General features: G+C 63.1%; 1 protein-coding gene across 3 annotated transcripts; it reads right to left on the reverse strand.

The window, feature by feature from the left end:
* Positions 1-392: 392 nt before the first annotated feature.
* Positions 393-21,235, reverse strand: SNAPC4 (small nuclear RNA activating complex polypeptide 4). Of its 3 annotated transcripts, none has more exons than XM_032418486.1 (24): positions 21,176-21,235; positions 19,942-20,086; positions 19,138-19,184; positions 18,004-18,171; positions 17,729-17,854; positions 17,125-17,203; positions 16,681-16,762; positions 15,791-15,895; positions 15,632-15,704; positions 15,115-15,279; positions 12,210-12,357; positions 11,886-11,992; positions 11,643-11,737; positions 9,881-9,975; positions 8,827-8,906; positions 8,036-8,512; positions 7,169-7,252; positions 6,801-7,017; positions 6,304-6,374; positions 5,703-5,813; positions 4,963-4,987; positions 2,714-4,407; positions 1,524-1,647; positions 393-592 (listed from the first exon to the last, which is right to left on the reverse strand). In XM_032418486.1, exons 2-23 carry the CDS (start codon positions 20,069-20,071, stop codon positions 1,531-1,533), a joined length of 4,296 nt encoding a protein of 1,431 aa, XP_032274377.1. In that variant the 5' UTR covers positions 20,072-20,086; positions 21,176-21,235; the 3' UTR covers positions 393-592; positions 1,524-1,530. The 3 variants fall into 3 exon arrangements, with proteins under 3 accessions (XP_032274377.1, XP_032274375.1, XP_032274374.1); XM_032418484.1 differs by lacking the exon at positions 21,176-21,235 and adding an exon at positions 20,816-20,867; XM_032418483.1 differs by lacking the exon at positions 21,176-21,235 and having other exon boundaries at positions 19,942-20,796.
* Positions 21,236-21,671: the final 436 nt, after the last annotated feature.

Here is a 21,671-nt window from a genome sequence, read left to right on the forward strand (position 1 = left end):
TGGCCTCCTGCCAAGCAGCGGCCGCTCAGGAGGAAGGCTGCCTGGCCTGGGGCCGCTGCACGACTTGTCGGTAGCTTGACTGCCGCTGGTTCCAGGCGCCCACCTGGGTCGGCCGTGTGGTCAGAAGGCAGCGAGGCAGGTCCGCCCCAGTCCCTGTGGCCGCACCAAGACCAGCGGCCACCTGGGAGCTCACGGCAGGCCCCTCGGTCTGAGCCACAAGCACGTCTCGTGGAAAGGGGACCCCACATCCAACACTGAGGCCTGGGGTTCAGGGGGCTCCTCGGATCTCAGGGCCCAGCCCGCCGGCTCCCGACACGGCCAGAGGAGGCCCCAACCCTCTGCACACTGCCCGGTCTCTCGGGGCAACATCACAAGAGCCTGGCGGCTTGCTTTTTAATAAAAAAAATAAGCCATTCCTTTATTCCTTCAAACATCCCAATTTGTGCCTGAGGACCAGCCAAGCCCCTCTGGCCTCACGGTCCCTGCTAGCGGGGCCTCCCCAATCTCCAGCTGCTTTGGCTTTCTCTGGAAGGGTCGGTGAGGGGCTCTCCAGGCAGGTGGGCTCACCAGGGTCCAGCACGGCTCCTGCCTCCTGGAATGCAAAGATGCCCTGATGGTGGGGACACCCAGACTCCCAGCCAGACCCCATGGACGGTGCTGCAGGGCAGGAACCAAAGCTGGCACCATGCCCCCTTTGAGGGCACAGAAGCAGGTTGGCTGCCCACCTGCAGTCCACACAGGGGCCGTGCTGAGGGCAGACCCTGGGGCCTGGGTGGGCTTCCAAGGGACCCCCCCGCCGTCGGCATCCCCTCTGTGGACCCCTCTGCCCTACTGCAGGAGCCAGGACCTCTCAGGGCACGGCCCCCAACGTGCTCAGGGGAGCTGGCTCCTGTCTCTGGGGACCTGCGGACCTGGACAGAGTCCTTCCTCCCCATGGGTTCTCCACCCCATGAACTCAACTAATCCGTGCTGAGGGCCTACTTGGTGCCTGTTGTCCGCACACTGGGGCCGCAGCAGCAATGACTCCCCGTAAGGGCACACGTTATGGCAGAAATGACAAATACACATATAGACCGTGTCAGGTGTAGAGAGCAGAGTGCCATCAAGAAAAATGGACGCTGGGACAATGTTGCTGCCTCAGGAGAAGAGTCACAGACCGCATCTCTGAGGAGGTGATCACTGAGCAGAGATGTGATCGGACAAAGGGAATGGACCTTACAGACAGAGGAGGAGGAAGCTAGGCAGAGGGCCCAGCAGTGCAAAGGCCCTGAGGCACATGTGTGCTAGCAAGAAGGAAGCACCAGAGCCTGGGGTGTGGAACCCAGCGGGTGAGGGGGATTAGATGGCCCTTCCCCCGGGGGCCTCCACAACCCTGGGCCTGCCCCCAGAGGCCTGCACATACCCACACCCCACCTAACACCATCACACTTGATGCCAGCTGCTAAGGGCCAGCCTGCCCTGCATCTGGACAGCTGTGGCTCCTACATGCCCAGAGCAGAGCCACGGGGAAGGCCCACGCTTACCCTGTGCTCACACCAGCCGCCGCCTCTTCCGGGCGTGCCAGGCATGCCGGGTTTTCAGCACATCAAGGTTGTCAGAACCATCCAGGCAGGAAGAGTCAGAACCCTGCCCAGTGTCTGGGGCTCCCTGAAAAAAAAAAAACCCAGGCAGAGGACAAGAGTGACTCCCTAGCAGAACAGGCAGGGAAAGTGGGGGCCATGAGGAGTCACACCAGGGAGGAAGCTGCAGTGCCAGGGACGTGCAGCTCCCAGACCTGTCGCCGCAGACACTGCGGTTTGCAGACGGGACTGAGGCTCCTGCGAGAGAGACACGGCCACACGCGGGCTCTGGCTTCCCACCAGCCCCCCATCCCACGTGGGGACTCCAATCCCCTTGGTGACACCAGAGAGCCAGCCTCCCATGTCCTGGTTCTCCCAGCCAGGCTGGCAGGCTGGTGCCGAGGAACGCAGGTGGATGACCGTGGAGAGCCTGCATGCAGGCCAGGGGACAGGAGGCCCTCCCCCCTCACCAGCCACACACCCTGCCTCCGCAAAGCCCCAGCCAGGGAAGGGCCACCCCCTGCAGGAGACCCCACAACCTCCCTGACGTGACACACAATGAGGTGGCCCGGCTGTCCTGCTGGCCCCAGGAACAGGGTCAGAGGACACGTGCTGGGAGCCCCGTGGGCACACGCAGCCATAGAGGACATAGGGACACCTTCCTGCGTGTTTGTATCAGGCTTCTGGCTAGGGAATAAGGAAAGAGGTTTGCCTCCACGGCTCAGAAAGCTCTTCTGGGGTACACGGTGCCCGAGGTGACAGCTAGAAGGACCTCAGTGTCCCCAGATGCACAGGACCAAGAGCAGGCCCACCTCTATGGAGCTAGCACCCCAATACAGGAGTCCGTGTGTGCGCGGGGAGCACAGGCCCGAGGTCACCCGCTCCCCCAGGCAAGGCTTTGTAGTGGGGGCGGCAGCCCCAAGAGGGGCCAAGGGGCTTCGTGAGTGTAGCGGTTCCTTCCTGTTTTCCACACTGGCCTCAAGGCGGGGCCACATCCGCACAGACTGAACAGGCCTGGAGCCAGCTTTCTCCTCCCCAGCAACCAGTGGGCCAGCCCTGCTGGCCAAACTCCCACCCCCAACTGGGTGGGGGCGCTGCAGATGGCCACGGGGGGGCGGGGGGGGGGGGGGGGCTCTGTGCCCACGGCCGCCTACCTGAATGGGGATGGTGGCTGCCGGCCCCGCCCGAGGACCACTTGGGGAGCAGCCATCAGTGAGCTCCAATTCCCCCAGGTCATCCTCGCTCTCCGGCTCGGCCCTTGTGGCCACCGACAGGGTGGTGGGGACGCCATGGGGAGACAGGGTGGCCAGGAGTGCGGGGAGGGCAAAGGCTGCCAGGAACCGCGCCCTCAGCAGCAGGTAGGCCGGGCTGTCCTGGAGCTGCCTCCGCACCTGTCCCAGCGAGGCCTGCAGGCCTCCGGCTGCCCCACTGGGCACGAGGGAGGTGGCTCTCCGCTCCAAGGCCTTCTTGTGGAGCAAGAGTCCAGACAGGGCCCGCAGGCTGCACAAGGCTGGGGGCTGGTAGGGCAGCCTGCTCCCTAGCGGGGGCACGCACACCCCCTGCTGTCCCCTCAGCCAATCCCGCACAGCTGCCTCACTCTCCTGGGACAGGAGGTCCAGGTCCAGGGCACCCCTCTCAGGCCCAGGCCGGGGTGGGGGTGGCCTCTCTAGGCCCAGAGGTCCCGTGAGTCCCCCTGGCCCTGGGGACCCCAGTGTCCCTCCTGGGCCACTCCCAGGGCTAGTGCCAGCTTGCAGAGGGGGTTGGCTGGACCACGAGGGTTTTGCCGCAGGATGGTCAGCCAGTGTGGCCTGGGAGGGTATCCTGGGCACAGCTATTTCCCTGGCCACTTGTGCCTCTCCAGGTAAAGAAGGTCCCCCAGGGGCACGGGCCACGTCACTGCCCACTTCCACAGAACTTTGGGATTGGCAAAGCATCGGAAGGGTCGAGAGCTCTGTCCTGGAGAGAGAACCTGAGTCTGTGTCCACGTTGGCCGGGGGCTGCCCGGGGTGGTGGCTCAGCCCAGGGGGCCTGGGGCCCTGGCCTACCTGCATCCCAGGCAGGGAGGACGGCAGAGTCACAGACAGTCCCTTGGGACCAGAGGTCCCTGCCGCCCCAGGAAGGCCCACCACGGCTGGCACAGGGAGCAGCCCCTGGGCTGTGAGCACCCAGGTGACAGGCAGAGGCGTGCTGGCCGCCACGTGAGGCCCACCCTTGAGGGTGCCCAGAGCTGGTGGCAGGCTGAGGGGCTGGATAGGCAGCTGAATGGGGCTGGGGGCTGCCGGGAGAAAGAGTGGTGCCTCAGGCAGGCCCTGCTTCCGGGACGCGGCAGGGGCCTGAGACTGTCCCAGGCCACCCTGATGGCAACTCACAAGGACCCGGCTGGGAACTGGAGCTCTGGAGGCAGCAGGGGCAGCCTCTGTGGAGGCCAGGGTGCGGTCCAAGACTGGCAGGGTGGAGGGCCTCTCGTCCTTGCCTGAAGTACTCAGCCCCACTGCTGCAGGGATCCCAGGCCCAGAGAGCGCCGTGTCTGTGGCAGCCGGGCCCGGGGCCTCGGGGGTGGGCGGGGCCTGCGGTAGACAGGGCTGGAGGATCAGTGGCGAGGACAGCAGCAGCTGTGGTGGGAGAGCCACGGTGCCTGGGGCGGCGGCCTTCCTGGCCCGGGCCTCCCGAAGCCGCTTCTCCCGGAGCAGCTCGGAGACGGTCTTGGGCTTGGGCCGGGGGCCACACGGAGCTGGCGGGGGCGCTGGTGGACTGGACTCGGCATGGCAGGGCTGTAAACCCCTGCTCCCCTTGTGGCCAGTGCTCTGCTTTGCAGCTTCTCGCGCTGGCGGATTCCCGGAGCTGCGGCCTGCAGAGAAGACACAACACAGATGCGCATGAGCTCCATGCGTGCGGACTGCAGACGGGCCTCCCCCGTGTCCCGTCGGAGGGCCCTCCTGGAGGGTGGGCGGCTGCCGGGAGTGCAGAGCAGGAGCTTGGGCATCTGATCTGCCCGTTCCCAGACCTCCTCGAGGTCCTGCTGCAGCCAGGGCAGCAGGGCCCGCCGGGTACCGGCCACCAGCTCCGCGCCTTCGGTATCTTCAAAACAACGACCACTGGGCACCACCGTCCTCCTCGCCTGGTCTCCCAGGCCCCCAGAGCCTCGCACGATGCTGCTGGTGTGGGGAGGCTGGTGGCAGCCAGCAGCAGAGGCCCCTCCCAGATGCCCCGGGCTGGCTTATGTGCGGGGTAGGTAGGAGCTCGAGGAGCTGCCTCTGCCCACTCCCGCCTGCCACGCTTCTGTCACTGCCGTGGGATTCGGACAAGACCTATCACCAGGGCCACAGCTGTGCTGCTCAGAACCCGAGATCCAATACCCCTTTCCCATTAGGTTAGATAGTCAAGGCAAGAGAACAGACAATACCTGTAGGGTTCTGCGACGGAGGCATCTGAAAAACAAGAGTGTGCGCCTCAGGGAAGTCCCAGGGCCCAGACCCGCTCTTCTCCGCCTGCAAAGCCTTCCTTCTGCTCCCCTGCAGTGGGAGCAACGCCCAGCACCAGGGCCGGCCTCCCTCCCTCCCCACATCCTCCTACAGGCACCACTGGGTGGGCTCATCACAGTTAAGTCAGGCCTGTGTGGGCTTTGAGAGAGAGCCAGGAGCTTGGCTCCCCAGGCAGAAGGACTCGGGGTCTCTGGGGCCTGGATGGCACCACAGGGCCAACCTGGTCGTTCTGTCATTCCCTTCAGTTGTAACTTGACCCAGGAACGTGACCTCTCGCTGACGGACCCCACACCTGGCATCCCACCCCAGCAGGGCCAATGCCCAGAGCAGTAGATGCCCAAGAGCTTGGAGACCTCCACGCAGGGGCGGCACGGTACCAGCTCTGCCCCCTCCCACCCCGACATGTTGTGAAGCCCTCAGGGCTCCATGCAGATGGGCAAACACCTCCTAGAAGGGTTGCCGTGAGAGGCCCAAGAGCCAGCAGGGCTGCTCTCAGGGGCTGGACCAGCCTCTAGGGGGACCCGGGAATGCCTCCTATCTCTTACTCTCTGGCTGGGCAGCTGCTACGCACCCCAGCACCGGCCCTGCTGTGTCGGGAAGAGGAGAAAGGGTGGCAGAAACCGGGTGAGCCTGTGCCGGGTGCTCACCCCCTACTTCTCACCTGTAGGAGCCCAGGCTCTGGGTCCCGAGAGCCAGCCTGGAGCAGGGCAGGGGTCTGGGCCTTCCTCTCTCGAACGACCTCCATGCACCCAGCAGTGTCAATCTGGAACAGCTGAGGGACGCGTGTGACACGTGCACAGCACACGCATGACAAGAGCCTGTCCCCCTTCCCCGCCCAGGGCCAAGACGACAAGGGCGTCTGCGATGAACTTGAGCCAGCTCTGACCACTGCTCGGGGTAGGTCCGGAGTCCGGCACAGCCCCTCAAGGCCATGACCCCTTTGCTCAGCCCCCGCCTGGCCTCAGGGCCTAGGGGCATCGGAGTAGAGCTCCCTCCGGGCCGGGGTCTCCTTTCTCTGAGCTTCCATTTACGCACTGGGGCTCCCAGCACCCCCGTCCCTTCTCAGGATGGGGTTTAACTGATGGTGGCAGGGACGGGGCTGTCCCTTCCACAGTGACTGGCCTGCTAAGCGTCGCAAGCCACTAAAAGACCCTTTCTAAGGGTCTAAAACTTCAAAAAGTTAGATTTTAAGAAGCGAATCCATCTTCACCCAAAGAAAACCCAGCATAAAACAGGAAAGCTCTGCCTACGGGGCTTCTCACCTGGATAAAAATGGTGAACGCAGGAGTGCTGGCCAGCTGGGCATCTCGCAGCTGCTTCCCGATGCCATCGGCTGAGGGAACAAGCGCAGACATGCGCGGTTACCAAGGCCCCTCTCCCTGAGGCCCCAAAGAACCCCACATCCATCTGCCACCATGCTCAGCCAGAAGGAAGGGCAGGAGCCCAGAGGGCAGGCCGCCCCTGACTGGCCTTTGGAGCCCCCCCCCAGCCCCGAGAACACAACCAGCTCTCCAGAAACCTGCACGCAGGCACCGCGCACCTGAGCCCCGAGAAGACCCTTGCTAAAGCCCAAGTGGCTGGTCATTCCCAGACTGTCCCTCGTGTGCTAAGCAAGAAAGAGACAAAACCCAAACAGCCCTCCAAGGGGATGCTTTCTAGAAAGACGAGATCCCTCCCCGTGCACCCGCTCCCCAGCAGGATCACCCCGCATCTGCCGTGCGTCTCCCCCCCCCGGGCCCCACAGGAGGCTCTCAAATACCTCGGGTGTGCACGGCGGCAGGCCTCCGGGGGGTGCGGGGCAGGACAACGTCGCCCACCCACGGGCTCATGGCCACCAGAAGCTGGCGCTCAACGAGCCTCCTCTGCAGGGCGTATCCCCGCCACAGCCGCCGTACACGGGGCCCGGCCACACCGCTGTCACTGGGGCTGGCCCCCAGGGACGGGCTGAGCGGGCACGGTTGCCTCAGTTTCTCCTTCTGTGTAAGGAAGAAAGACACCTGGGCTTCCCAGCTAGGCTGGGCTCCAGGGCTGCCAATGGCCCCCCCCATCCTCCATTCCTTCCCTGGACTGGGGAGGGGCCCCGGGCCGACAGGGCAGTGGCGGCGGGGGGCGGCGGGGGGCTCCTACCAGCGCCTGGCGCCGGCGGGCTGTGTTGGTCCTGAGCACCCGCAGCACGCTCTCCAGCGGCACCGTGAGCAGATGACTCCCGCTCTAACGAAAAGACAGCGTGAGGCTGGGCACGTGGGGGGCCCTGGCGCAGGGCCTTCAGAGACAGCACGCACGCCCCTGCGCCCCGATCCCAACGCGGGGGGGTGGAAGCTCTCTGAAGCACGGCGGTCTCAGGCGGGTCCCTGAGGCCTAGCCACCCACGCGCCTGCCCGGCTTGGCTGCAGCCGGCACCAGCAGAGGGCCCCTGCTCCCCCGGCCAGCCCCCGAGCCGATGGCACCGCGTGCAGTCTGCCCGGCTGCCTGGACAGCCCGCTGTCCCCTCAGGTGCCCCAGAATCTCCGACCTCTCCCAGGACAGGCCAGCCTGCTCACTGCAACTCTGCACATAGCCAGAGCCAGGGAGGCGGCCAGGGCCCGGACACCTCGGACGCTGACTGGGACAGGCATACACAGGGCCAGGGGACAGTGGGACCCTGCACGGGAGAGGTATCTGGACTTCCGCAAGCCAAGGGGACACTCTCCTGCTTGCTGCCCCCGCCCCACCCCCGCTCGGGGACAAACAGGTCAGAAATGGCCCCAGGTCCGCGGGCCCCCCCGGCAGCTCTCCCGCACAGCCCATAAAGCAAACCTGGGGAAGCAGAGGCTGCTGCTCTGGACACGAGTCTCCTGAGGACCAGAGCGAATGTTCTTTGGAGCCAGGACGGGTGTCTACCCCGCCGCAGCCAGGAACGCAGCTGACGCGAGCGCAGGCCGGCCCGCCGTGCCTCAGCACCAGCTGGGTGACCCCCGAGCAGCCACGTGGGGTGCACTGGGGTCTGGGGCCTACCTCGTCTGCCGGCTCCTCTGAGCTCGAGAGGTGCGTGTCCGCTGAGCCTGGGTGCCCGATGCCTCTCACACTGGTGCCGTGGGTCCCGGAGGGAGTGTGCGCCTGGCCCGCCTCCTCTGCGGGAGCCGAGGCTGTGGGGCGAGCAGCTCTGCTGTCCTGAGCCTCGCTGGAGGCCCTGGGAGGGCTGGGGGGTGCGGCACGGTGTCCTGGCCAGCCCCGGGCTCCCCCTCTGCACAGCTCACTGGCGCTCTGCCTGGCAGGCACCCACAGGTCCATGTCCGGCACGGTGTGCTGTGCTGACGGCAGCGCCTGGCCACCTGCCCCGGCCTCCGGCGCTTCCTCTAGCTCCGAGTCCTCGCTGTCCCCGCTGCTGCCGTCCCCACTGCTGCCGTCCTCGCTGCTGTCGTCCCCGCTGCTGGAGCTCCACCGCACGCTGCCAAGGGGCCGCCGCCGCCTCCTCCCCCGACTCTGCTTCTTCTGTGGGGAAGGGCTACTTGGAGGCCTGGGCCACCCAGGGCTCATGGACCAGGGACAATAGGCAGGCAGGCCAGCCCTTTGGGGAGAGACCCCAAGCACGCTTGGACATGGCGCGCTGGGAGCACGACCCCCCGCTCCCCCGAATGCTCTGAGGTGACAGCAGCTGTCGGAGAGGCCAGGGCTCTCTGCCCTTGGCTTCCGGGAAGAAGAGATGCCAGGGCCAGAAGCCAGATGTCCCTCCTCCCCTCCCCACCCGGCGGTGATGCTGGTCCCAGGGGTACAGGGCCTTCAACTGACTTTTGATAAAACCTCACCCTGACCATGATCTTCCACTTGCTCAGACACTGCGAGCCCGTCCGATGCGGTAGTTCAGAAGCTATTTTTGCCCAGTGACCTACAAAAGCAGAACAACGCAGAAGTTGCTTCCCACGGTCTTTCATGACACGTTTACAACCTGAACGAGAGGCTCTTCTCGCAGACGCGCAGTCTCCCACAGAAGACCTGCACCGTGTTCCGTGAGAACGCGTGCTCTGCTGCACGCTGCTCCCCACATCGGAGAAGCTCAGTGACAAGCGGGCCTTCGGATTCTCAACGGATAATCAGCCCTTTAGCAAGACTCTAGAGAACACACAGACAAGAGGAAAAAAACCATCTGCGTTTATGTAAACATGGACCCTGCGATTCTGCCACACCCCGGCTTCTACACCAAACACGGCAAACTATTCTGTCTCCCGACCCCACGGGGGGAGGACGCTGGTGCCTTGTTTTCAGGGCAGTGTGACTCCGTGCCACACTCAGGATTCTGCATACACCTGAACTTGGCAACACCACGTCCAGGGTCTGTTCCTAAGGAGATGCCGCAGATAATAAGCAGATGCAGCAACCGAGCCCTTGGCTCCTTCCAGCTCGGGGGCAGAAATGAGAAACAACGGAAACGTCCGTCAAGAGACAGGCGGCTGAGGAAGTTCCGTGCTCTTCCTCAGGGAGACAGGATGTGGCTATTGACGACAACGGGAGAACACAGGACAAGTGAAGACAGAAGAACATTCACAACGGACAACAGAACGCTAAGTGAAAAGCGGTGGACTCCGTGAACTCACACCGAATGACTCAACTTTAAAAAAACCTGCCCTAGAAACGGGCCCGGAGAGTGGGCTGGGTAGGTGCATGTGGCCAGCAGCAGCCATCTCCAGGACAGGGGTGGACTGACGGCGCTCCTGAACTTGCCATCCCGACCGTTCGGCAGTGCGCAAGGGGGAAAAGCTGCTGCCCACTGAGCCGGGGAGAAGCTGGGGACAGGGAGGCAGCTGGGGTCTCCGCGAGCCGCACCTCCTGGGGGCTCAGGGCCTGCAGAGGCCCAGGACTCACCAACACCGTACTTCTCGATCAGCTCAAGCAGCTTCCCCTCTTCACTTGCATTCCATCGTCCCTTTTTCAAGCTAAAGTGCAGTCGTCTGAGGTACCTGAAAGCGGGAAGGACACGGGGGTGTTTCGGGCACCAGAATGCCCTCCTGAGGCTGTCCCCGTTCCCGCGGCTGTCCCCACACCAGCAAGGGCTCCTGAGACCCGGCACCAAAAGCTCAGGGGACGAACAGAAAACACAGAATAACTGAACTTCGTGAATATTAAAACCTTGATGTGTCTCACAGGACGCCATCGAGAAAGACGAGCAGATGAGGCCTCGGATAAGGGACTTGTAGCCGAACACGTATCAAGTCACACAAACCCGTGACACAAAGACAACTTGCTTTTTAACTGGGCGAACGACAAAAACAGATTTCTCCAGAAAAGACACGCAAAGGGCCGATCAACACACAGACGCTCAATGCCAGGAGCCGTCAGGGAGCCGCAAACGGAAGCCACTGAGCCGCCACCTCACACCCCACGCCTGCCGGAGCCAGGGCTCCCGGGGGCTGGTGAGGGTGTCTCCCACGGGGGCACAGGGTGGGGCTGCCGCCGCGGGAAACCACGGCATCACATGCCCTGAAAACCCCACTCGCAGGCACACATCCAAGAGCAACGAGCGTGCCCGTCCACAGACGCTCCCGTTGCCAAGGCGAACCCACGGGGGGTGTGTCAGGACTTCGTCCGCGTATCTGTTCAGTCCTCTCTACACCCAACGCGGGGCTCGAACCCACGGCCCCAAGATCAAGAGTTGGGCGCTCACTGACCACGCCAACCAGGCGCCCCGGGGTCTTGTCGTCAAGGCCCAGCGGTACCCTAGCGTCCACCCAGCTTGAGAACGGCTTCTGTCGCTAACCTCTTCCTCCACTGACACGGTCGGCTCCTGCCGTGCGGCCACCGTGACCGCTGCGGCTACGACCACGCGTGCGTAGGTGCCCGTGGGAGGCCCGGCTCCCGGTTCCCGCGGGCGGGCGGGCGGCAGTTCGCCAGCACCAGCGCGGTTCCCCGGCTAACTGCCCAAGGCAGCGCCGCGGCTCTTCCGCGGCACCCGCACCACGCACGCTCCGCGCCCTCGGCTGCACCTGCCCTTTCGCGCGGCCTTAAAACCACCGTCCCGATGCGCGAGGCGGCGTCCCGCGGCCGCTCTCCCCGTGTTTCTGCAACGACTGACGACGCCAGGCCGAGTCTCGGGCGCTCTCTGGAGAAGGGTCTATTCGAGCCCTCGTCCCTTCCCTCAGTTGTTTGTTGTTGTTGGGAAACGGCGTTTCTCTGGGGGGCGGTCACAGCGTTCTGAAGTTGCCTGGGGGGGGCGGCTGCACAGCTCACCGACGACAGTAACCCCCCAGAACCGCAACCCTCACGGGAGTAGGATGCACGACACACAAATTATGTTGTTATGAACCGTTAAAAAAAACCCAGGCTGAAAAAAGAACATCGCCAAAGCGGCCTTCCGGAGACCTTGCCGTCAGGGGTCTGGAACAGGAGCTCCAGCAACAGGTTCAGGGAAACGCCCCCTGGGCCCCCTCAGGTTGAGCCCGTACAAAAGTCTGGTTCAAAAAAACGAACAGGTGTCCTGCTTTGACCAGACACCCCGGCTCCGCAGGGCTCCCAGGCCACCCCACCTCCGCCAGCAGAACCCCCGGGGCCACAGGCTGCTCGCCCACCCTCTGGCCTATCCGGAAGCAACCCCAGCAAGGCCTCCCTCACCCAGCGGGGTCCAACTCACCGATCTCGGCACTGGGCATCGCTCCTACCTGGCACCTCTTCCCGGATTTTAAACCAATCCTGCTCCCCGTATTTGGCAACTGCTCGAAGCAACTTCTGCAGGAAAGGACAGCGAACGAGTAAGGCCTCTGCAGGCAGCCGTAAGCTCCCCAGCCCGCATCAGTCCATTTCAGAAGGGACGGTGGGCGCCGAGGCTCACATCCCGGAGGACGGCTCTCCTTGGCTTCTACGACCGTATACTCACCGCGTCTTCCTCTGGGGCCCAGAACCCCTTCTTCAGGCTGGGGTCCAAGCTCTTGGTCCACCGATAGATGAGCTGCATGGAGTCTCTCCCTTCCATGTAGTAGACAACTGGGGACAGAGGGGCCTGATGGGCACCGCGCTTCCTGGGTCACTCAGCAAGGAGCTGCTCTGGTCACTAGGTCCCTGGGCCATGGGGTGCGGGGGCTGGGTGACCCCAGACGTCCCCCTCCAGCCCCTCGTGCCTCCACCCGTGAGGGGCCTTGGGTCTGGGGGCTCGCGAGCCTCAGCGGGGGGCATAGGGAGCAGGGCCCACGCGGATACTCACTTCTCCGGTAAGGGATGTGGCTGCCGACGCGCATCTCCTGGACGAGCTGGGTGAGCAGGCGGTCCTCCTCCCGCGTCCACTCCTTGCGCTTCAGAGCCTTATTGTGCTGCTGGTACTTCTGCAGGCACTGGAAGGCGCTGCGGTGGGTCTTCCGAGGCCCCAAACCAAAGCAAAGCGGGTGTTACTGGGTATGCACCCCGCAGAGGGACGGCCAGGGGGCTGTGAACCAACAGCCTTGCCGCCCCAGCAGACCCTGAAGGGACAGCGGACAGCCTGACAGAAGGCCGTGGGGCACCAGTGTGCACATTCACAGACACACAGCGCGTCCAGAAAAGCCCGTAACGCTGCCTTCACATGACCCCAGAGCGACACTGGACTCCTCAACGGGCACCGCCAGCTCAGCGGCCTGGAGGAGGAGCCTCCCTGCAGAGCTCGCGCCTCTGACGACCTAAGGGCTGCTCTGTGGCCCTAACCCTGGGGCCTCGACGGGCCTCTTTGGGGTCGCCACCCCAGGGAGAGCTCCGCAGTGACTGTATCTCGGCTTCCATGTGGGCTCCAGCTCAGCACATACACCACCAGTCTCCACGGCAGACGCGGTCGCCCAAGCCTGTCCCCTCACTCACCCCCTTATGGGGAAACTATTTCCCAAAACCTAATGAATGTGATTTGAACTCTCTTTTTTCTTGAAGAAAACCCTAGAATTACAAAGAACACGTACAGTTGGACGCACGCAGTCTGCACGCCCATGAGGTTTGGGTTTGGTGATGCCTCTTAAGACACAACACCAAAAGGCTGGTCCTTGAAAGAACGGATCAGCTGGACTCGGCTAAGACTGAGACCTTTTGCTCAGTGGAAGACGTCAGAAAAATGAGAAGACAGACCGCAAACAAGGGAAAACGCTCTTAAGACGTGTCTGGTAAAAACTGTTATTCCAAATACACAAGACTTTAAAACTCAGCAAGGGGCGCCTGGGTGGCTCAGTCGGCTGAGCGTCTGTCTGCCTTCGGCTCAGGTCCTGATCCCAGGGTCCTGGGATCGAGTCCCGCATCGGGCTCCCTGCTCAGAGGGAAGCCTGCTTCTCCCTCTCCCACTCCCCCTGCTTGTGTTCACTCTCTCTCGCTCTGACAAATAAACATTTAAAATAAATAAATAAATAAATAAAACTCAGCAAGAAAACAATGATTAAAAATAAACCAAAAACCTACACAGACGCTTGGCCAAAGAAGACACGCAGATGAGAGCTAAGGCAGCACGTGCTTGTCATCACGGATGCAGAAGCGAACGCGACACCAACACACGCCTGTGAGAGCAGCCCAAGTCTGGAGCCCGGACGCCGCCACAGGCTGGTGAGGATGCGGGGCAGCAGGACCCCTGCTTGTGGCTGGGGTGCACAGCACGGGGCGGCCACTCTGCAGGACAGACCCAAACATCCTCTCAGCATACAACCGCTCCCTGGTGTTTACCCAAAGGCCCTGAAAACTCACATCCACACGAACGCCTGGGCACAGATGTTAACACCTTCACAACTGCCAAATCCTGGAAACGACCAAGATGCCCGCAGCAGGTGGAGGGACAAAGCGAGGTCCATCCAGACAACGGGGTTTTTAGTGCTAAAAAGGAACGTGTGGGCAGGCCGGGAAAAGGCCCGGAGGCACCTCGGCTCCTGAGAGGGGGAAGCCGTGGGAACAGGCCCCCGGCTCCGGGCGGCCCTGGAAGAGGCACAGCAGGGCGGCCGAGCACCGGTCTGCTGAGGCTGCCCCGCGGACACGTGTCCCCGTGCGCCGTCCAAGCGCACACAGGGCAGCCCCCAGCAGCACAGTCCTGACGTGCACACAGCTCTGGGTGCGGCGGGGGTCAGCACAGACCTGTCCCTGGTTGAACAGAAGCACCGTTCTGGGAAGGGATGGTGCTGGGGGGGGCGAAGGACACAAGGAGAGTCTCCGCACCTTCCTCTTGGTTTTACTGAGAACCAACGCTGCTCTAAACCAAAACCCTAAATAAAGCCAAAAAATGAAGAAAACAGAGACTAAAAATGACTTTAAAAGCCCGACTTACCAAGCGTATAAAGCTAAGTGTACGTGCGCCAGGTTACTCAGCGGCCCGGTACGTGAAACACAACCAGCAGAAACACAAGGGGGGAGCGTGCCTGAGGCCGGCCCAGCGCTCCTGCCAAGCGGCTCCACGGACTGAGCTCGGCAGGACAGACGGACCATCCACCACCCCAGGGTCCATGCCGGTCTCTGTGCAGCTTCGGTTTCGTCAGTTCACTGCGATCGTGTGCCTGTCTGTGGAGTGATCTGTTCAAACACGCGGACTTTACTCCTCACCCTCTCAGGCCGTGGGCCAATGAAATTCAAACCAGAGCACAACACAGGGATTCCTGAAACACCTAACTACGTACAGACAAGAAGGACCTCCCTACACAAACTACGGTCTGAAGAGGCGGCAGAGAGTCCTAGTTCACAGTGAGCTGTTCTCAGAGGAGCGAGCTTCCAACACCTTCACAGTGCAGACAGGCTGAGTGAAACTCTTGGTCCTCACCTTAGAAACGAGAAAACACCACAAGGGCCCAGAGGAAACCGGGAAGAGCATTCCCCTCAAAACCCACCAGGACCAACTCCTGAGCTTGATGGAAATAAGGAAGGATCCAGATAAGCCAGGCCCTGAGAGGGAGGCGGAAGACGGGTGAGCACTCAGAGACAGATGGAGGCTGAGGAGCCAGAAGCCTCCAGGGACCTGGCCCAGAGACGGGCGGAGAGGCTGTTCTCCCTGCAGGCCACACCCTCAGGAGCGGCACGATGAAGCAATCTGCTAGCTCCCAGTGCTGGGCGGTGACACCCAGCCCGTGGCGACCCCAAGCCCCCCAGCCTCCCAGCCGTGCACCCAGGGCCCCTCCGGTCCTCACCCCCAGCTCCTTGGCAATCTTCTGCCACTGCAGATGGCCATGCTTGGCTGCAAGGGCCTTCAGCTGGTCTACCTCCTGCCCGCTCCACTCCTGCTTGTTGATGCTCGGGTGCTCGCAGTTCTGCCAGAACTTCCGGATCTCCTCCGCACTGCGGCCACCCTCAAACTGCACCAACAGAGAAACCCAAGCTGCAGGGACTGTTGCTCGCAGACGGCTGGCGGCTTGGCACCCGGGGAGAAGTGGGGTCCCAGTCCAGGTTGCCAGGACTCACACACCCAGAAGTGGGGGTTCGGCTCCAAGCACGAAGCCTGAACCTTCACACTCACCCATCTCTGAAAAGGCAGCTCACCCCAGCGGGGCGGGCCTGACACTCGCCTGCCCAGAGGCTTCGCAGCAGGTCTGGCGGCCACCAGGGACTCAGCCTGACTGCCTGAATCTGACGTTGCCGATCCCAGCCCACGCCCTCGGCTGCCAGGATGGCCGTGAGCCGCCATCAGCCCAGTGTTGCCCAACTTACGTTAACGTTAGAAATCTTCTCCCAGTCGTGGCTGTCCAGCCTGTTCCCCAGCAAGGCCTCCTCTGGGAGTTGCCTGGAGACAGGGACAGGCTGCCAGGGTCACGCCGGGCCTTCCATGCCTCTCCCCAGACCACAGCCTCCCTGTAAGACCCAGCTCACCGAATATCCTGGACTTCCCTCTCCGCCTCCCTGCTCTGCTTCTCCAGGACCTGCTTCTCTGCCTCGCTCGTCACCCTACTCCGTTTCTGGTGCAAGTACTCAAGCCTACGAGGCAGGCAGAGACACCAGGGTTACCCACGTCACGGCTGAGCTCCGGGTGGGGGGGGCGGTAGGAGTGGGCGTCTTGGGGCCAGCGCAGTTTCCCTGAGTACCCAGGCATGCACATCACCCCACAGGATGAAGCCGCGCGTCAGGGAGCACACACCGGAGCCTGGCTCCGACTCCAAGCCTGCCTTGTGCAGGCAGGAGGCTGCCCAGCTTCCTGCCCACAGGAAGCAGCGACACTCCCTCTTTTGCTGTCACTGCAGTCGCCTAAGACACAGACGGTAACTTAGACCGCGGGTTCGACGTCCCAGCTACCTGCCTTGGACCCGGCACGCAGGGAGGTGTTCTGCGGGCAGCCTGGCGACAAAGCCAGGGCCTACTTAAGCCTGCAGTTGCCCCTTCCGGAGTCCAGGGAGGAGGAAGCCATCCCTGAAAAATCCTGACCCACACATCAAGCCGTGAGACTAGGGGCAGCCCCTGGGACCCCTGGCCCAACCCCAGGTGCTGTGATTTGGTCACATGGTGTCACCCCAGCACTACATAAAAAGTCTCACGAATAGTCCGCATTCAGAGCAGAGAAAGCGCCCGAGCTGCGTGACTGAATGCGGCCACTCGGACTGCCCAGTTCTCGCATGCCCGACCTTGAGCCCAGCTGCGTCTTTGGGGAAAAGTTCCAGGGATCAGCACCTCTCCTGCTGGGAGCAGGGGGACGCGGCCACACTGAGTGCCTGTGACAAAGCATCCAGCCCGGGGAGGCTGACGTCCGCGGCTGTGCTCAGACTTACTTCAGTAACTTGGGCTGGAGCAGGCGCTGCAGGCGGTCGCTCACCACTGATCTTCGGAGCAAGGCCTTTTCCCAGTTTTTCCCTGACAAGAAACAATGACATCAGCAGCGCCTTCCCCTACTTTCATGTGAGGAAGCTGTGGGCACATGACCAGGCCAGGACCACAGAGCTGGCAGGGGGGCCGGGCTGTGGGCCCAGGGCCCTCTGTCCAGCGAGCAGGATGCCCTGGCCCAAGCTCACAGCTGGGCCCCTGGGGCTGGGTGTTCAGGGATGAAAAGGGAGACCAGTGAGCTGTGGGGATAGTGGCCCCACATGGCCTGGGACAGGCAAGGGCTTTGAGGGGCCAGTCCCAATAGTCAGGGCCCAAAGGAGCCCACAGAGCCACAGGAGGGAGTCTGAGGAGAGGCAGGGCTGTGGTGCTGAGGCCCCGGCCCGGGCACTTACACTTAGTCACCAGGAGCTCCTCGAAAGCCTTGATGCCCTGGGCAGCCTTCTCCCGCGTCTCTTCATTGGCAGGAGGCCCCTGCCGGACAAAGCAGTGTCACACCGTGGACAGAATCAGGTATGCTCACCTCACGGGCCAAGCATGTCACTCTGGGGCCTCACTAAGACTCTGGAGCCCTTTCCCTCGGCCTCCTCGAACAGCTCGGCCACGTGGGAGGCCTGGCACCAGACACTTGGGCCCAGAGCTACTCCCTGGTGAGTGGCTGGGGGCCGTGAGGAGCATGGGGTGGGATCAGCGGCTCCACAGGACCTCGCTACCAGGCTGCCACGATTCTGCCAAGCTGCCCCACCCATGGTGCCACCTCTTATGGAAATGCCCCCGGGGTTCGTCTGTGGAGCAGAGGTCAGCTTGCCACATGCCAGGGCTGGAGACCCTTTCACCACTGGCAACCAGAAAGAGTTTGAAGGAGGCTGGAGAATATCACCCCGAACAATCCACGGGAATTCACAACACCCACAGCAGGTATGGAACCGAGAGCTCCCTCCCATGCAGCCTGAGCCCCTCTCCGCCCTCCCTGATGAGAGCTGGGCCCCTGCTACTCACCACTCCGGTCACCCTGTCCTTGAAGTAGGGCTTCATGAAGTGCCCTATGTACAGATTCGGAGGCAGGCTCTTGCCGTCCTTCACCTTGGAGCCTTTGGATCCTGCCAGGTCACACATGATCTCCTCCTGTGGCAGATACAAGGGGCCCATCTGGGGTCAGCCAGCAGCGACTCCCTTTGTGAACGGGACCCGGGCAGTCAGGGGACAGACAGAGCTCAAAGCCCTGTTCTGGGGTGTCTGGCCATGGGGGTTCTGAGGGCCAGGCCCTGTCCTACCTGCTGCTCCTGGTTCTGGGCCAGTAGGAGGCTGACCTCTACCAGCCTCTCCTGGATGACCTCCTGGTAGACCATGTTCAACTGCAGGCAGGTCTCCGGGTCTTCAGGAAGGGTCTTTTCCTTGGGGTCATCCTCACCATTGCTGGCCTCACCCCACCTCTCCTCTTCCTGGTTACAGGCGGGAAACTGCAGGTGAGGAAGGAGGCATGCAAACGCTGCCCCCCCTCGTGACCCAGGGCGGCACAACGAGCCTCTGAGCTCACGCTCCGGTCCCTGGGCCAGCAGGAGACCACCCTGATGTGGGACTATGTCCAGCATGTGCACGTTCCACAACTTAAGACAAAGAAAACAAACATCTGGAAATATATCTTGGGTGGGAAAGTATGAAAAGCTAAATACTGCCCACTTCCCACAATAAATGTTTCTATGGAACTCAAGGCTCAGAACGGGCTCATGTGCCCTCGTCACTGGCAGAGGACGGTGAGCCCCAACACGTGTGAGGATGGCCACTGCAGCACCAGCAGGACTAAAACCCAGGAACAGTGGGCGGGACCGTCAAGTGAGGAACCATAGTAAATCTAAGCCAGGGGCACTACCCGGCTGTTAAAAATCGGAATCAACCCTGTACCTGCTGTCTTCGTGAAAAAACAAAAAACAAATTGTAAAAATTCTTCAAATTAACATGAAATTCTAAAATAAACAAAAAGTAGCAATAAAAACTGGTCTGACTGAGGGACTATGTGCCAGGCACCGTCCTGGGCAATCACACGCGGACTGACTTGTGCTGTGAGTACCCCACTGCACGCTGGAAACCGAGGCACAAACAAGCAGACTACAAGGGGCCAGACCCAGGCAGCATGCTCAAAGCCTTCCACGTGTGACGCCGTGCCCAGACACACACGCGTTATAGGGAGCTTAGGAAAGTCAGGAGACACAAACGCCAAACCTCGGACAAAAGTTATTCTAGGAACAATTCTAATTCTGGTGGCAAATACTTTGAGACATGTCACTTCAGGTAACACACACACGGAAACACCGAGATGTGCTCAGAGCACTCCCCCCTTGGTCTTGGGCCCACTGGCAGGGTGGAGTCTGCCTTGGCGGGCACCACAGACAGCCCCGGCCAGTAGTTACCGAGCCTGGGGAAGCAGCAGCCTCTGAGTCCTCCTCTGGCAGTGAATCTGTGGGAACACAAGCACGCCGTGTGGGTGACCGGCAACAGGACCCCGTATCTGCTGAAGAGATGACCAGCAAGTGTGGCATAGGGTCCTTCCTGATGGCCACAGGCGGGGGAGGGGCTGAAAGGCCTCAGGACAAAACTGGACCTTCCTTCCCCAGCAGCCGGTGGCTGAGCGCTACTCACTGACTAGGCAGGAAAGGCCCTGAACTGATGGCAGGGTCAGCCAGAGAGGGAAGACGCACCAGGACCACGGGGGGAGGCCTCGAAGGAGCCAGCCCTGTGCTGGGGGTGCTGGAGTCAGTCAGGGGCGGGGGCAGGGCCGAGGCCCTGATTACAGGTGAAAGGCAGCCCTGGCGCAGTCCGAAACCCTGAGAAACAGCCTCAGAGCTGCACCTGGTGCCGGGGAGAGGCCTGAGGGCCCCGTCTCTCGTAGATTCTGACCGTGTGGGCAGCCTCCAATCAGAGCTGCGGTGAGGGGCCTCAGGGCCAGGGGAGCACCGAGGACAGCACGTGGGGGTGACGCTCAGCTGTCCAGCATGGTGGCAGCGGACAAGCTGAGCTCTGGAACCTTCTGACTCCTGAGGACAGCCCGCCAGCCTCCGGAGACAGCGCGCTCACAGCCAGCAGGTCCGCGGCCAGCTAAGGAGGAGCGCCAACAGGCCGTCTCGGGGAGTCAAGGCAGAGATCAGCGCGGCCGAGCACCCCGTTCGTCTGGAGGGCAGATGGACGGGTTCCAGCTGTGGCCTGTGAGAGCTCACCTGCGTCAGAATCCAACGTGAGACCAGACTCCGAGACCCCCACTCCTATGCCCGAGGAAGTGGGATCCAAAATTCTCTCAAGCTCCGCGATCTCCTTTGCTATCTTCTCTCTTTCAGCATCTACGTCCATGACTTCTGCCTGCCACTGGGACAGATCACGGGATTTCACGGACCCGTCCTTCACACGTGCAGCTCGTGGGGGACGACAGACGCCCGACCGAAGCCGGCGGTCCCGCTCGGGGGAGCCCTGGACCATTGACCTGACACCTCCCACACCCCCGAAAACACCCAGTTTGCTCCCCTAGGCGCTGAAGCCACGTGGACGTGGCCTGCCCGCTCCGAGGCTGTGACCTGGGGGGGCGGAGAGATGGGCCCCAACGGGGCCCCAGGGCCTGGTCTCCGTCTTCCTCGCCCGGCCGGGCACCGGGTGCAGACACGGCAGGGTGTCATCGCGAAGGCACCCGAGGACAAGGACGAGCCCCAGGCCCTGGGAAACCTGAACCCAGGAGCACAGCGGCAGGCACGGCCGGTCCCGGGGACGCAGCTGGCACGGTGTGGCGCCGGGAAGGCCGCCCCCGAGGGCAGGGACCCCGCGTCTACAAGGGCGACAGTGTGGGAGGCCGAAGCGGGGTGGAGAGCCGGGAAGAGCCGGGGGCTCACGAGGCTTCGCGGAGGAGCCGCACAGGAGCTCGGCACGGACCCGCGGCCGGAGGCCAAGCCAGAGGAGGACCCCGCCGCAGACCCACAGCCGCAGCCGCCGCGCTAGCTGCACACTCCGGGTGGAGGGGGCCGAACCGGCCGACAGCCCGGCCCCCCGCCCCGCTCCTCCCGCCACGGCCAGCCCCGTCCCCGGCGACCGCGCTGCCGCCCTCACCCTCAGCCAGCGCCACCGCCCCCCACGCTTCCGGCGGCCGCACAACCGGAAGTCCCGCCCCGCGGCCCCAGCGCGGGGCACGCCGGGACGGGGCCGGCGAGCAGACGAGTGCTGCCCCCGCGCGGCCGCCCTCGGGACTGCCGAGCGCTGGCCAGCGCGGGGGTGGTCGGCCGGGCGGGACGTCCGCATCGCCGAAACTCGCTCGCTCGTTTCTGCCTGTGCTAACTATATCCGGGGCTGTCGATGCGCAGCCAGTGAGCAAAGTGGCCAAGGGCTCAGTGCTGCCGCGGCCTGGCCCGGGGAGCCGTCGCCCAGGACCGGAGCCCGCCCCAGCCCCCAGTCCCCGCGCCCAGCGCATACCTCTAGGCGGTCCGGGAGGCCGCTCCTGGCCGAGCGGGGCCGGCCTGCAGTTGCTCCTCCTGGAGGCGTGTGCGGGGCGGGGCCAGAGCAGGGGCGCCACCCCCAGAGTGCGGTGCGTCTCTGGGATGCGGGGGTATGCTGGCTGGGGCTCGGAAGAGCAGCCGGGGTCCGCTGGAAACCAGCAGAGCGCCTTCCCCTGGTGGACAGAGCAGGCGGAGATTGCAGGCCGAGGCGTGGGGTAAGGGACGCCCCCGAGAGCCAGAATGGAGGAACGGACGGGTTGCACGGGGCCTGGAAATCCAGAGGCAGAGCTGGACGTCCACACAGTTTAAGTCTCTTACCGTGAGCACTCCAAACAACGGGGAACAGCAGGAAGAGCCTATGTGTGCACCGGGCCGCTTACTTCATCTAGACCCTTCCGGCGCCCACAGTCCCCCTGCCTGCCCTTGCAGAGGTCAGGGCTGGCTCAAGCGCAGCATCAGTAGGTGGAACACCC

This window comes from Phoca vitulina, unplaced genomic scaffold (assembly GCF_004348235.1).
Source record: "Phoca vitulina isolate PV1807 unplaced genomic scaffold, GSC_HSeal_1.0 scaffold21, whole genome shotgun sequence".
NCBI lineage: Eukaryota > Metazoa > Chordata > Mammalia > Carnivora > Phocidae > Phoca > Phoca vitulina.

Bases quoted from the DNA above. Each gene is read 5' to 3' on its own strand.
- SNAPC4 (XM_032418483.1), bottom strand. From the start codon at position 20,197: ATGGTCCAGGGCTCCCCCGAGCGGGACCGCCGGCTTCGGTCGGGCGTC. The intron at 17,855-18,003 runs GTAGGACAGGGC...TATCTGCCACAG, and splicing joins CCCAGAACCAGGAGCAGCAG to GAGGAGATCATGTGTGACCT. The intron at 7,253-8,035 runs GTAGGCCCCAGA...TCTTTTCGTTAG, and splicing joins CAGAGGAGCCGGCAGACGAG to AGCGGGAGTCATCTGCTCAC.